The sequence below is a fragment of the Bufo bufo genome, chromosome 5, assembly GCF_905171765.1.
Source record: "Bufo bufo chromosome 5, aBufBuf1.1, whole genome shotgun sequence".
Classification (NCBI taxonomy): Eukaryota; Metazoa; Chordata; class Amphibia; order Anura; family Bufonidae; genus Bufo; species Bufo bufo.
In genome coordinates, this window is record NC_053393.1 from 369,816,877 (window position 1) to 369,832,192 (window position 15,316).

General features: G+C 42.3%; 1 protein-coding gene across 4 annotated transcripts in view; it reads right to left on the reverse strand.

The window, feature by feature from the left end:
- LOC121001556 (gastrula zinc finger protein XlCGF57.1-like) overlaps positions 1-15,316 on the reverse strand; it is a 61,429-nt gene that overhangs the window by 7,067 nt on the left and 39,046 nt on the right. For all 4 annotated transcript variants that reach the window (XM_040432690.1, XM_040432689.1, XM_040432687.1 and 1 more), the window contains exon 5: positions 4,217-4,350. In XM_040432690.1, coding sequence (XP_040288624.1) covers positions 4,217-4,350 — 134 coding nt within the window. The remainder of the gene's footprint in view (positions 1-4,216; positions 4,351-15,316) is intronic.

The window sequence follows — 15,316 nt, forward strand, 5'->3', positions numbered from 1 at the left end:
CTTACATCAAAAGGGATGTCACAAGAGCAGAGAGAAGGGCTACACTGACCTTTCAGAGAGCTCATCTGCTGAGGTAAATAAACACTGAATGCCATTCAACAGCTGCTACTGTATTGTAAGACATGCAAGCTGCAGAAGACAAACAGTCTTTATTTAACCCCTTCTACCCTGGGCCAGTTCTCGCCCTCCTGCCCAGGCCATTTTTTGCAAATCTGGCATGTGTCACTTTATGTGGCAATAACCTTGGAACACTTTTATTTATTCGAGCCATTCTGAGAATGGTTTCTCCTGACACATTGTACTTCACGACAGTCATAAATTTGAGTCAATATACTTCACCTTTATTTATGAAAAAATCCCAAATTTACCCAAAATTGGGAAAAATTCGCAATTTTTCAAAAATTTCAATTGCTCTGCTTTTAAAACAGAAAGCGATACCTCATAAAATATTTATTACTTAACATTCCCCAAATGTCTACTTTATGCTGGCATCATTTTGTAAATGTCTTTTTTTTTTTTAGGACGTTAGAAGGCTTAGAATTTTATGGTATTCAAAATTAGGACCTAACCTTGGTAAGGTTATTTAACATATTTATTAGCAGATGCCTAAACAGGCGGTGAAACCTATCTTGACCCAGGTTGAAATTTATACTTCACTTTTATTATTACATAAACTAAAATTTAAGTGTGAGTGCAATTTTTTATTAATGAACCAAAAAGAATTAAATACAGTCGCCACTCCACAGGTGGGTATGAGTGTTGATCAGTGAGGGGGGTAAGGAGGTGTGCACTATCTCCCACCCTTTCACTTTAAATGCAAAGTGCTGCCGTGTCACTGTTTGCAGAGCTGTTGCTGTCTAAATGGAGTTAACAGAACAACCGTATTATGCAGTGGGAACCTGTGCGCGTTCAACCCACTGTCAGATTAGCACACCTAGCAATCGCATGTGCTTACAGACTAAGGCCTGTTTCACACGAGCGGATGCCGTGCGTGACATCCGCTCCGTGAATGACAGCCAAGACCCGATGCAGACTGCACAGGCACGGAGCAGTAACATGATTGATGATGCTCCGTGCCTCTCTGTGATCTCTTTACTACGAAATCACAGTGACAACTTTATCTCACTGTGATTTCGTAGTAAAGAGATCACAGAGAGGCACGGAGCATTATCAATCATGTTAATGCTCTGTGCTTCTGCTGTCCGCATCGGGTCTTGGCTGTCATTCACGGAGCGGATGTCACGCACGGCATCCGCTCGTGTGAAACAGCCCTAACATTGAGCCTGATGGCAATTGGCCCTGCAAACAGAGATAGCCACAGTATTGGTGCCGTGTCTATCTTAGGCACATTGGAGATCTAAGCATTTGAGAATAGTCCAGCCGGACTATTAGTAATTAATTCGCAGTGGAGTGGAGAGCTGCGTTTAAAAGCTAAAACTGCCCCCCGACATGTTTCACCAGACTTCTGGCTTCTTCAGGGGTAAATGGGCAGCAATGAGTGTCCCCATCAGACTGGAGGATTAAGTAATCAATGTTTGAATTGACAGAACTATCGTCCTATCACATTCGAGGCAAAAAAAATGACCAGCCAATTATGTTAGATACCGGACATCCACAGAAGGAGTAAACCACCAATCCCGGGCGTCTCTTTATTCGTCATCAGTGACGCGCTGCGCACTAGGTACCTGTGCAAACACTTAGAGCGGGAGAGCTCATGTTGTTAGAACTGCGCATACGCTGCGCAAAGCAGAGATGTGCATAGACTCTACCCAGAAGGGGTCTTGCGCAGAAGCCAGCTGCGCTAACACTTGAAGTAAGAAAGCTAATGTTGTTGGAACTGCGCATGCGCTGCGCAGCACAGTGATGCGCATGGACTCTACCCGATAAGTATATTGCGCAGAATGAAGCTGCACATAGACTTTATCAGAATAGAGCACTAGGTAGGCATACAGTTCCTCGTCTGTTGCGCTAGAGACTTCTGCGCACAGACTTTGAGACACCAGTGCCCTAGATATATATATATAGGGTAGGGTGCATGACTGCATAAAGAGATGATGCGCACGGACTTGCAGATGTGGAGCAAGGTTCTGCGCAGAGTGCTAATGCGCCCAGACTTTGGCCTCAGGACAAACAAGTACTAAATAAGAGGGGACATACTGCATAAAGCAGCAATACGCCCAGACTCTAAATACTAAGTGGATAGATCCAACTTATACCATGTAGATCAGGTGCTTGCCTTTAGCTAATATTTTAACAAAATACATAATGAAATACTGCGCAAGAAGCATTAGTCAGTGCAAATCTAATGGCGTGCCCCTTACTTCATTGGGTATAGTGCGCGGGAGCTAGATTGTGTTGTAATGGTGCACCATCTGCAGTAGCAACTGGAAGTGAACATAATGCCACTCCAGTTGCATAATTATCGGGATGGCGATAGCAATTGGGATAGCGGTCCATTTTAATTTTTGCCAGTGAGGTGTGCCAATATTTTATTACTTATTAATTGGCACTATATATTCCAACAGGAAACATTATTAATAGTCAGCACAGTGCTTGGGGTACACAATAATTTTTGGCTCAATAGGTGTACAGTCATATAGGTGTACATTAACACCTTGAAAACCGAGAGATCGAAAACAAACAAACATACAAGTCCTCTCCTTCATTCTCAGAGAAAGGCAGTGAAGGCAAAGCCTTCATTAAGCCCTTTTGGATTTAGACTATCAAGGCGGTAGATCCACCTTGCAATAGGATGGCATCCAGATCACCCTTTCTTAGGCCTCCTGCACACGACAGTATTTTTTCACGGTCCGCAAAATGGGGTTCCGTTGGTCCGTGATCCGTGACCGTTTTTTCGTCCGTGGGTCTTCCTTGATTTTTGGAGGATCCACAGACATGAAAAATGAAAAAAAAATCTAAGTCAAGTTTGCCATTGAAATGATAGGAAAAAACGGACACGGATCACGGACACGGATGACAATCTTGTGTGCATCCGTGATTTTTCCGATTGGTATTGCTTGCCCTAGCATAGGCATGATGTAAAACCTTTTTGGGGTATCCCCTTGCACGAAAGCGATCGTACAATATCTTACTCTCTTTAACAAAGCTGGCATCATCTGAACAATTCCTGCGGGCTCTGATATATTGTCCCACAGGTATTCCATTTTTAAGTGGTCTCTGGTGGTAACTGCTCCACTGCAGTAAATTATTTGTCGCTGTAGGTTTTCGATAAATCTCTGTCTGGATGCGGCCATCAGGGTCCAGGGTAAGTTTAAGATCCAGAAAGGTGATCGTGTTCTCGTGAATCTCAGAGGTGAATGTCATACCAATGGAGTATATTCTGCGCAATATACTTATCGGGTAGAGTCCATGCGCATCACTGTGCTGCGCAGCGCATGCGCAGTTCCAACAACATTAGCTTTCTTACTTCAAGTGTTAGCGCAGCTGTTCTTCTGCGCAAGACCCCTTCTGGGTAGAGTCTATGCGCATCTCTGCTTTGCGCAGCGTATGCGCAGTTCTAACAACATGAGCTCTCCCGCTCTAAGTGTTTGCGCAGGTACCTAGTGCGCAGCGCGTCACTGATGACGAATAAAGAGACGCCCGGGATTGGTGGTTTACTCCTTCTGTGGATGTCCGGTATCTAACATAATTGGCTGGTCATTTTTTTGCCTCGAATGTGATAGGACGATAGTTCTGTCAATTCAAACATTGATTACTTAATCCTCCAGTCTGATGGGGACACTCATTGCTGCCCATTTACCCCTGAAGAAGCCAGAAGTCTGGTGAAACATGTCGGGGGGCAGTTTTAGCTTTCAAACGCAGCTCTCCACTCCATTGCGAATTAATTACTAATAGTCCGGCTGGACTATTCTCAAATGCTTAGATCTCTAATAAAAAATAAAAAATTGCACTCACACTTAAATTTTAGTTTATCTAATAATAAAAGTGAAGTATTCATTTCAACCTGGGTCAAGATAGGTTTCACCGCCTGTTAAGGCATCTGCTAATAAATAAGGCTTAGAATTTTAGATGCGAAAAAGACCATTTCCAAAACCCACTTTTTAAGGACCAGTTCAGGTCTGAAGTCACTTTGTGGGGCTTACATAGTGGAAACCACGCATTACTTGAAGGCCTTTGTTCAAAACAAAAAAGAGACATGGACATAAAGAAAAAAACGTGTTGAAACGTTGGTACTAACTGTTCAGATGCCACTTACCTGTATGGACCCGGAGGTGTTGTGTGAGTGAGGCTTTCAGTCTGGTCTTATAGTCGCAGTGTGAGCAATGAAATGGCTTCACTCCAGCATGTACACCCATGTGTCTCTGCAGAGCCAGTTTGGATGAACAATTCCTAGGAGGGAAAAAATGGATTTTGTCACAAGTCAAACACAATAAGCTCATTTAACTACAGCCGATGAGATCATTAATGGCTTCATTTACAAGGCCTGGAAAAAACACAAGACATACCATATAGTGACAGAGAATAAGATTTCATTTATCACATTTGTCTCAAGCATATGAGTTCATGAACGGCATTAATGGGGCTGTCCAAGTTAAATAAATACTTCCACAGGAACTGTAAAAGTAATAAAATAACAAAGGAAATGATGCTTAGCATATCCTGGTCCTCCCCATCTGGTAATTGGCGGCATGTGGATGAGGTGTGTATGGACGTCGCCACTGCAGCCAGGAAGATGACCACAGCTCTAGGCTGAAGGATTAGGAATTTTTTTTATATTATTTTTTTTTATCACATTTACTACTCCTGGGAAAGTACTCATTGAACTTGGACAACTTCTTTAACCCTTGCATTTTGGCTAGGTGGCACCAAAAAGCTACTGACCCAAACATCCTATGTCACTGTAGTGTCCTGCCTATGGCACACAGAATATTTAGCAGTAGGGTTTATTACATCCTTTATCGTGATATGAACTGGGTCTACAGCTGAGAAAACGCTACAAGCATGTAGTTAATGTGGCATTAACCACTTCAGGACCTTGCAATTTTCCGCTTTTGTGTGTTCGTTTTTGCCCTCCCTGCCTTCCTGGAGCCATAACTTTATTTTTCTGTTTACATAGCTGTATGAGGCTTTGTTTTTTTGCGGGACAAGTTGTACTTTCTAACGACACATTCCAAATGGGGTGGAATTGGAAAAAAACAAAACTCAAATCTGCCCCTGTTTTATGGGTTTCATTTTTTTTACAGCTTTCCCTATACAGTAAAACTGTCCATCATTCTCTGCGCTTTAACCACTTAGTGATCAGCCTGTTTTTGGGCCTTACTGACCAAGCGTTTTTCTTCCTTTTTACATCGTCGTGTTCCCGTGTTCCAAGAGCTACAACTTTTTTATTTTCCTGTCTATATAGCTTTATGAGGGCTTGTTTTTTGCGGGACAAGTTGTAGTTTTTAATGGCGCCATTTTGGGGTACACATAGCTTTCTGATTAACTTTTAATAACTCTTTCTGGGAGGGAGATGGGAAAAACAGCAATACTGTCACTGCGTTTTTACATCATAAATTTTACGGCGTTCATTTTTCGGTATAAATAACATAGTATCTATATTCTCTGGGTCAGTACGATTACAATGATACCAAATACATATAGTATTTTTTTACGTTTTACTACTTTTTTGCCATAAAACACCAAAAATGTTTTTGAATTGCAGCTTCCCAAGACCCATAAATTTTTTATTTTTCTTTCTATGGAGTTCAGTCAGGGCTTGATTTTTGAGAGACAACTTGTATTTTTCATTGGTATCATTGTGGAGTAAATGACGCTTTTTGATCGCTTGTTATTAAGTTTTTTTTTTCGGTGGCAACTAAGAATAAATTAGCAATTCAGTTTTTTTTGTTTTTTTTTTACGGCGTTCGCCATAGGGGATAATTTACCTGATATTTATGTAAAACGGCTTGTTATGGACTCATTGAAAAAACAAACATATGGGGAAGATTTTTTTTTTATGGGATTTTTTTTTATTGAATTAATGTGTTTTTTGATTGATTTTAAAATGCATTGAATTATCCCTATAGAGCATTGCATTTTAATGTCAGTGCTATTCTGACATTGACCAGCAGGCTGCGCCAGAGAGGCGCAGCCTGCTGGAAATTACTCAAGGCTAGTCTGGGGCCTACACAAGACCCCAGCCAGCCTTCACACACATCGACACCCGTGATCGCATTTGCGGGGTGCCGATGGGAGACAGAGAGAGACCACTCCCTCTGTCAGCACTTTACATGCGGCGGGCGCCATTGCCCACAGCACTCCTGCCGGTCTAGGCTGTTACAGCAGGGTAGTATTTATGACTTTTTGCTCACTTTTTATTACATTTTTTGGGGGAGGTAAGCAACTGAAAAAATAGGCAAAGCGTTATGCCGTTTGCCATGTGAGCAAAATAATATTTATATTTAAATATTAAAGGCATTTTGAAACACAGCAATTTCTATGATGTTTATTTTTTATTGTTTAGTTATTTTTATTTTAATTATTGGGAAAGAGGGTATTTGAATTTCTATATAAAAACAAAACAAAAAACTTGACATATTTTTTTTTACATTTCTTTTAAGTTACCCCAGAGGACTATAATAGGCAATCATTAGACTGATTCTACAATACACTGCATTGAATTGCTTTTGCAATTGATTTGCTATTTTCTTATGGAGCACTGCCACCTGCGAGGCTCCACAGGAAATGCAACTCTAAAAGCCCTGATTTCTTCAGAGAGGGGCTTTCAAATACAAGCAACCTCTACCCCGATCAACACACGGGGAAGCTGTTCAGGCCCCAGGACAGCATCACTCCTGGTGAACGCCACTTCAGATGTTAAATATCTGCGATCGGCATTAATGCCAATTGCAGACATTAGCCCAGGGTGTCTGCCTTTTCAAACTGCAGAACCCCAGTGGATATGGCGCCCGCAGCGCTAGTGAGTGGGTGCTATTTTAAAAGAGCAGACCCGCCATACTTCTAGAGGTCTGGGAACGTTAAAAATACTGAAACCTACATTTAAGAGGGTATGCCTCTCTCCTGCCACCTGACTTGTAGATTTAAAAAAAGTTATCATCATTTACACTCAACTGAAAAAGCATTAAATTGTACCTCTGATTATAACCAGCTTTCCATAAGTGAACAGCGAAAATAAGAAACTTTGTAATATGTCTTATCACAGAAAAATGGCTCTTTTTCCACTTACCAAGCTAAATGTATCCTCTCCCCGCCTCCTGAACGGTTCACTCACTCTGAATTCATTCACAAAATCAGTCTCCACAGAGGAGATGGCTTTCAGCTTCAATGAGACATCGGGTTACACCCTGCCCATAAAAGTCTATGGAGAGGGAACTAAAATTGGTGGTGGGGGTTGGTGTGTGTGTGTTCAGAGAGGTGTACACTTTTAGGCCCTTTGCAGACGAGCGAGTATCCCGCTCTGGTGCAATGCGTGATGCGAACAAATTGCGCCCACACTGAATCCGGACCCATTCATTTCAATGGGTCTGTGTACATGAGTGTTGTTTTTCACGCATCACTTGTGTCTTGCGTGAAAATCGCAGTATGTTCTATATTCTGCGATTTTCACGCAATGCTGGTCCCATAGAAATCAATGGGGCTGTGTGAAAATCGCATCACATCTGCAAGCAAGTGCGGATGCGATGCTTTTTTCACGGATGGTTGCTAAGAGATATTGTTTGTAAACCTTCAGTTTTTTATCATGCGCGTGCAAAACGCATTAAATCGCATTGCACCCATGCGAAAAAAACTGAACGCAGGCAAAACTGAATGAACTTGCTTGCGAAATCGCGCATTTTTCACTGAACGCATCAGGGCCTATTCTGCTGCAAGGGGCCTTATAGTTAAAGCTTCAAATCACGTTCCTAGAATCTACTTAGCAGATCTGTTTAACAGATACCCAAAATATGCATGCAACAGAAGGGCAGTGTTAGCAGGGATTATTTCCATTTCCTGTCACAGTACAGGATAAGGCTCCATTCACACGTCCGCAATTTTCCTTCCGCATCTGTTCCGCAATTTTGCGGAACAGGTGCGGATCCATTCATTTCAATGGGGGAGTAATTACTGTCCGCATCATCACTTCCGTGATGCGGTTCCGCAAAAAAAATGAAGCATATCCTACTTTTGGCCGCAAATTGCTGTCCGCAGCCCCATTGTACTCAATGGGTCCGCAAAAAAAGGATGACATGCGGAAAGACACCAAATGTCATCCGCATGTCATCCGCATATCATCCGTGATTCACACGTCCGTTATTGAAGATCCACAGGAAGTTGAAAAAAATTAGCACATCCTCCTGTCCTGTCGAGACTTTCTGAGCCAGAGAAAGTTGTGTGGCAGAAGACAAGAATAGGAGAATGTCAGAAATCAATGTTGAAAAACTACTTGTTCTGATTCAAGAGCGCCCTGCACTATGGGATACACGTGCAGAGGTGTATCATGAACGTCTAGAAAAAGACCGCTCTTGGGAGGAAATGGCAAAGGAATTGCTGCCGACAGAATGGTCTGCTGCATCAACAGCAAAAAAGGAGAAAATCAGTGAGTATTAAAAATTGATAGTATCTGTATTTTAATTGTCTGTGAAAACCCGGCCAACAGTGGAGGTAAGTGCAGGAGCACACGGCGTCATTGGTTGCTATGACGCCGTGCTCTCCTGCACTCAGCAGGATGGCAGGCCGTGTTTTCCTACACTGTGACCGTGACATGGTGCAGAGGTGCCAAGGTTACATTACACTGCATGTGGCCTATGCAGTGTAATGTCACCTTGGCACCTGCTGCACCATGTCACGGTCAGGAAAACAGGGCCTGCCATGCTGCAGAATGCAGGATTGCACGGCGTCATTGGTTGCTATGCATCATTTGTGTGCACCTAAAAATGAGCTCCTACATGAGACAGTTGCCAAAAAAAGAAATCCATAAAAAGTGGATTTATGAAATTTTTTTCAAAGATGCCTTCTTATTTTAAATAAAATAAAAAAAGGCTATATAAAAATTACATATAATCTAACCAGTCAGATGAGCATTGTAAGTAAAAAAAAAAAAAAATGGTGTGAAAACAGCTAATTTTGGGCATTTTTTTTATACTGTAACAAAGCAAGGGTTAACAGCCAAATAAAACTCCATAAATTTCCCTGAATCTGTAGTTTACAGAAGTACCCCATGTGATGTTGTAAACTGCTGTGTGGCCAAACAGCAGGGCACTAAAAATGAACGCCATATTGTTTTTGGAATTCAGATTTTGCTGTACTGGTTTTATGACACCTTGTCACATTTTATGCCCCCCTGATGCACCCCTACAGTAAAAACTTCAGAAAAGTGACTCCATTTTGAAATTTACGGAATGAGGTTGCAATTTTGTAGGTACTATTTTTGGTTGCTCTATATTACACTGTATTTGAGGCAAGGTATAATAAAAAATAATTAATAAATATCATTGCCTTTGGACTTTCAATACATATGTTGTTTTGTAAGTGTGGGTTCACACTAGCGTTAGGGATTCAGTTATGGCTTTCCGTTATAGAATAACGGAAAATAACGGAAATCCCACACAGATTGCTAAACGGAAGCCTTTAAAAGGCATTCCATTTGCTTTTGCTTCCTAATAGAAGTCTATGGGAAAGCATAACGGATCCATCAACAGATTTCCCATAGACTTCTTTAGGACGAAAAGCTAATGGAATGCCTTTTAAAGGCTTCTGTTTTGCATTATGTGTGGGATTTCCGTTATTTTCCGTTATTCTTTAACGGAAAGCCATAACGGAATCCCTAACGTTAGTGTGAACCCACACTTAAATGTAATTTTTTATTTATTTATAATATATCTATATATTTTTTTATAGTACAGCAACTTAAAAAGCGGTGGAACACCAGCCGGGACCAATACTGGCGAGAAATAAATGCGAAACAAAAGAGTGGAGAAGGTTTAAAAAAAAAGAAACCATACATGTATACCAGACTTCTTGGATTTTTAAAGCCAATAATGGAAATGAGAGCGTAAGTAAAGTTTATTTATGAATTTTAAACATTACATAAAAATGGCTTGTCCACACGACCGTGTGAAGCCTGTGCCCGTGCTGTTGACAGCAAATTGCGTTCCACAATGCACGGGCACCTTCCGTTGCCCAGCCGCATGGGGATCGCAGACCCATTCCCTTGAATAGCTTCCCTATCCCTCAACTCAGCCAAAATATAGAGCATGCTCTATCTTTTTGCGGTGCGGAGGCACAGAACGGAACCCCAGAATGCACTTTGTACCGCTTCCGTAGGGTTCCGTTCTTCCATTCCCCATCTCTGGATTTGCAGACCCATTGAAATTAATAGGTCCACATCCATGATGCGGAGCAACAATGGAACGGTGCCCGTGTATTGCGGATCCGCAAATGCTATCTGCAATATGGGAACGGGACAACAACGGTCGGGTGAATGAGCCCTAAAAAATGAAATATAAAGTGTATTAATTATAATATTTTCTCAACAGAACCGTGGACAATCTTTCCCAAGCTCCAAGATCTCATCAAGCAGTGTCAGAAGCTCCGGGATCTGAATCTCAGTCAGAACCTCATGGATCACAGGCTCTTGCAGAATCTCAAGCTCTGTCAGAAGCACACGGATCCGAACAAATGTCTGCCGAGATGGAGGTAATAATTCAAGCGGATAACCAGGAGGCTACAGAACAAGATCCACCACTGCAGCCTTCTGTAGTAATTGAGGAAAGACCAGAAGAAATTCCTCGTCCAGAAGAAGTAACTCCTGTAGCAGCTAATGCTCCAGTGTCTCGTTCTTCTGGCAGACGACAGCGACAGTAACAGAATGATCCCGGTGTAGATCTGCGAACCCAGGTGGATACAATGGTGATGGAATATCTAACCCGGAATCGCTCTGAAGCAAAAGAGGAAACTTTGTTAAAAGGCCTAGGTTACCTCTTGCGTCGTGTGCCAGAAGAACGACATGCACGGTGCATTTCTGCTATGACTCAAGTTCTTGATCGGTTCGCTGCCCCCCAGGAGCCACATCACCTGGAAGAATATCTCAACACATCTAGAAGAGAACAGTTTAATCTTCCTTCCCTTCATCGCCCTGATCCCCCAATTGTGCAAGCACCGGGCCCTTTTATGAGGGAATTGTACAACCTTTAAAAAAATTATTATTGTTAATAATAAAAAAAAAGTATACTTTTAATGTTTTATTACAAATTATTAATAAAAAAAAGTTCGAATTTCTAAATTTTAAATTATGTTTGTTTTTAATTTTGATTACATATTATGTAATTAGGTAATTATTATTAAATAAGGCCTCATGCACAAGAAAATTGTGAATCTGTTCCGTGCATGGGGGACCACAATTTGCGGTCCTCAATACACGGAACGGCCGCACAATATCTAAAAAATGTTAATTGATGTAATTAAAAATGATGTATTATAAGGTATTTACACCAATTTTTTTTTTTTTATTGGATTTTACACAATAGCTCAGCCCACAAGCCCACGTCAAGGGTCCTCAATCTCTTGTGAGTCCCTAATCTAAACTAACTATTTTTTGGACCGTTGGATGCGGATCGTGGATCCCATTCAAGTGAATGGTTTCACAATCCGCATGAGACTCTCCCACGGTCGGTGCCCATGCATTGTGGACCATGTGCAAGAGGCTTAACATCTTATTTTTTTTGCTGGTACCCTAGCAGCATGTATTCCTCCTTCCTTTTTTATTTCTGCGGAAACACGGAACGGACGTGGATGCACTTTTGTAAAAAACTGAAGGTTTTTACGGAAACACGGATCCGCAAAAAAAACGGACCGTAAGGAAAATTGCGGACGTGTGAATGGAGCCTAAGGCTGTCTGTGTGACAAATACAACCCCAATTCCAAAAAAGTTGGGATGTTGTTTAAAATGTAAATAAATGAAAAAACAAAAATCAATGATTTGTAAATCTCATAGACCCATACTTCATTCACAATAGAACACATATCCGATGTTGAACGTGAGACATTATACCATATAATGAAAAAAGGAACTTCAGCTTGCGCGGCTCCTCCTGCGCGTCAGAAGTCTGATGCACAGGAGGAGCTGGCGTCACACACATGCAAGATGGGCGTGCGGTCCTATTTAAAACTCTCCTACACTTATGGTCCATAGTGCCTTTTTCCTACAACGCAGCGCAATCTGCTGCCATACTAAAGCGCTTTACCTTTTAAGCTATTCTCTTTCCTCTACCCACAAGCGGCATTAGGTAAGCGAGTCTCTGGCAACATCATGGCCTAAATTAATCCCATCAACTTTCAATGATGGTGTAATACCTAAAGCTGACCCATTTATGCCCCTATTCCTTAAAGGGGTTATCCAATATCATAAACAGCCCCCCTATGTGCCGGGCCCCTCAGAGGGAATATACTTACCCCGCTCCCCACACCACCGCTGCTGCTTCTCCCTGTACACGGATGAAAACATCCGGTGTCGGGGGTGAAGCAGCCAATGGCAGGCGGGGACAAGCCTCCCTAGCGCCACCCACGATGCTAGGGAGGCTCGTCCCCGCCCCCTCCTGCCATTGGCTGCTCCCCCCCCAACACCGGATGTTTTCATCCGTGTACAAGAAGAAGCAGCAGCAGTGGTGGTGCGGTGACCAAGAGCGACGTAGGGAGCGGGTTAAGTATATTCCCTCTGAGGGGCCCGGCACATAGGGGGGCTGTTTATGATATTGGTTAATCACTTTAACTCCTAATGGCAGAATTATTACCCCCTATACATGTTTGTTACCTGACTGAATAACAACTATTGATTAGACCAACAACCAAAACAACCCTATCGTCTAATTATGGGTCCCTAACGCATTCCTATGCTATTTGAAGTGACCCGTCTGGTGGCTCTGATTTCGCTCTACTCATGTAAATTATTGTACTACACTGTAATTATCATGTTGTGTTTTGTACTACCGGAATGGGATTGTGATATCGTCTAAATCATGTATTAAGTGCATTTCTACCATATCTAGATAATGTTTGTGTCTATATCTGATATTTTGGTCAGGGCTTCACCTGTAATGAGAGATATGTTATTACTTTGTTTGGACTTCCTCACTGTAACATGCCTCTCGTATTCACTTAATAATTGTGTTTAGGTTGTCTTTTTTACCGTAGTCTGAAGAAGGCCACACGGCCGACACGTCACACTAGTACAGCCGCAGTAATTATCAAATAAACAACAATCAAAGAGCATTTCGTGCTGGAGTTTATTTTATACATGAAAGCTCGTGATCTACAGGCCTTCAGGCGGCACTGTATTAAAGACAGGCATGATTCTGTACTGGAAATCACTGCATGGGATCAGGAACACATCCAGAAATCCTTGTCTGTGGCCATAGTTTGCAGTACAATCCACAAATGCAAGTTCATGCTGTATCATGCAAAGAAGCCAAATGTGAATACGATCCATCTTCTCCGGGCCAACGCTCATTTAAAATAGACCGAGGCCAAATCGAAAACTGGTCTGCGATCAAATGAATAAAAAATTTAAAACCACAGATGCCATCTCCTACGGACTCAAGAGGAGTGGGACCATCCAGCTGAACTGGCCTTTCACCACAAGAAAACATTTGGCGCATCATGAAATGAGAAATCCGGCAACGAAGACCCTGAACTACTCAGCAGCTAGAATCCTACATCACACAAGAATGGGACAACATTCCTCTCCCAAAACTCCGGCTGTTGGGCTCCTCACTTCCCAGATGTTAAAAAAGAAGGGATGATACACAATGGTAGACGAGGCCCTGTCTCAACTTTTTGAGATAGTTTGCTGCCATCAACTCCTAAATGAGTTATTTTTCATGAAATGGTAAAATGCCTCACTTTCAACATCTGATATGTGTTCTGTGATATATTGTGACCAAAATATGGGTCTATTAGATTTATAAATCATTGCATTGTGTTTTATTGACATTTATTTCCATTTTACACAGAGTCCCAAAGTGCTTCAAAAATAGCGTACCAACCTAACTGATCCAGTAAGGCCCCTTGCAGACGAGCGTCCCTGATCCAGTAAGGCCCCTTGCAGACGAGCGTCCCTGATCCAGTAAGGCCCCTTGCAGACGAGCGTCCCTGATCCAGTAAGGCCCCTTGCAGAGTCCGCATCGCAGCACCCGGCCTGACCTCCCAGCACTGACGGGATTCACGTAGCATTATATTGATTTATAATGCTATGTAACCCTTACAGTTCTGGAATGTATTGGATAAGACTGGCAGCGTTATCCATTACATTCCAGAACTGTAAGGCCTCTTTCACACGGGTGTTGCGGGAAAATGTGCGGGTGCGTTGCGGGAACACCCGCGATTTTTCCGCGCGAGTGCAAAACATTGTAATGCGTTTTGCACGCGCGTGAGAAAAATCGCGCATGTTTGGTACCCAAACCCGAACTTCTTCACAGAAGTTCGGGCTTGGGATCAATGTTCTGTAGATTGTATTATTTTCCCTTATAACATGGTTATAAGGGGAAATAATAGCATTCTAAATATACAGAATGCATAGTAAGATAGCGCTGGAGGGGTTAAAAAAAAAATAAAAAAATGTTTAACTCACCTTAGTCCACTTGATAGCGCAGCCGGCATCTGCTTCTGTATTCTTTCTTTAGGACCTGGGTAAAAGACCTTTGATGACGTCACTCCGGTCATCACATGGTACGTCACATGATCTTTTACCATGGTGAATCACCATGGTAAAAGATCATGTGACGTACCATGTGATGACCGGAGTGACGTCATCAAAGGTCCTGTAACTGTATTTATTGCTCACCATAGGTCCTTCAACAAAGGAGACACAAGGAGATGCCAGGCTATGCGAGCAAGTGGATTAAGGTGAGTTAAATTATATTTTAAAAAAATTAACCCCTCCAGCGCTATTTTACTTTGCATTCTGTATTCAGAATGCTATTATTTTCCCTTATAACCATGTTATAAGGGAAAATAATAATGATCGGATCTCCATCCCGATCGTCTCCTAGCAACCGTGCGTGAAAATTGCACCGCATCCGCACTTGCTTGCGGATGCTTGTGATTTTCACGCAACCCCATTCACTTCTATGGGGTCTGCGTTACGTGAAAAATGCAGAATATAGAGCATGCTGCGATTTTCACGCAACGCATAAGTGATGCGTGAAAATCACTTCTCGTGTGCACAGCCCCATAGAAATGAATGGGTCATGATTCAGTGCGGGTGCAATGCATTCCACTCACGCATTGCATCAGCGCGGAATACTCGCCCGTGTGAAAGGAGCCTAAGGATTACATAGCATCATAAATCAATATAATGCTATTTGACCCCCGGCAGCGC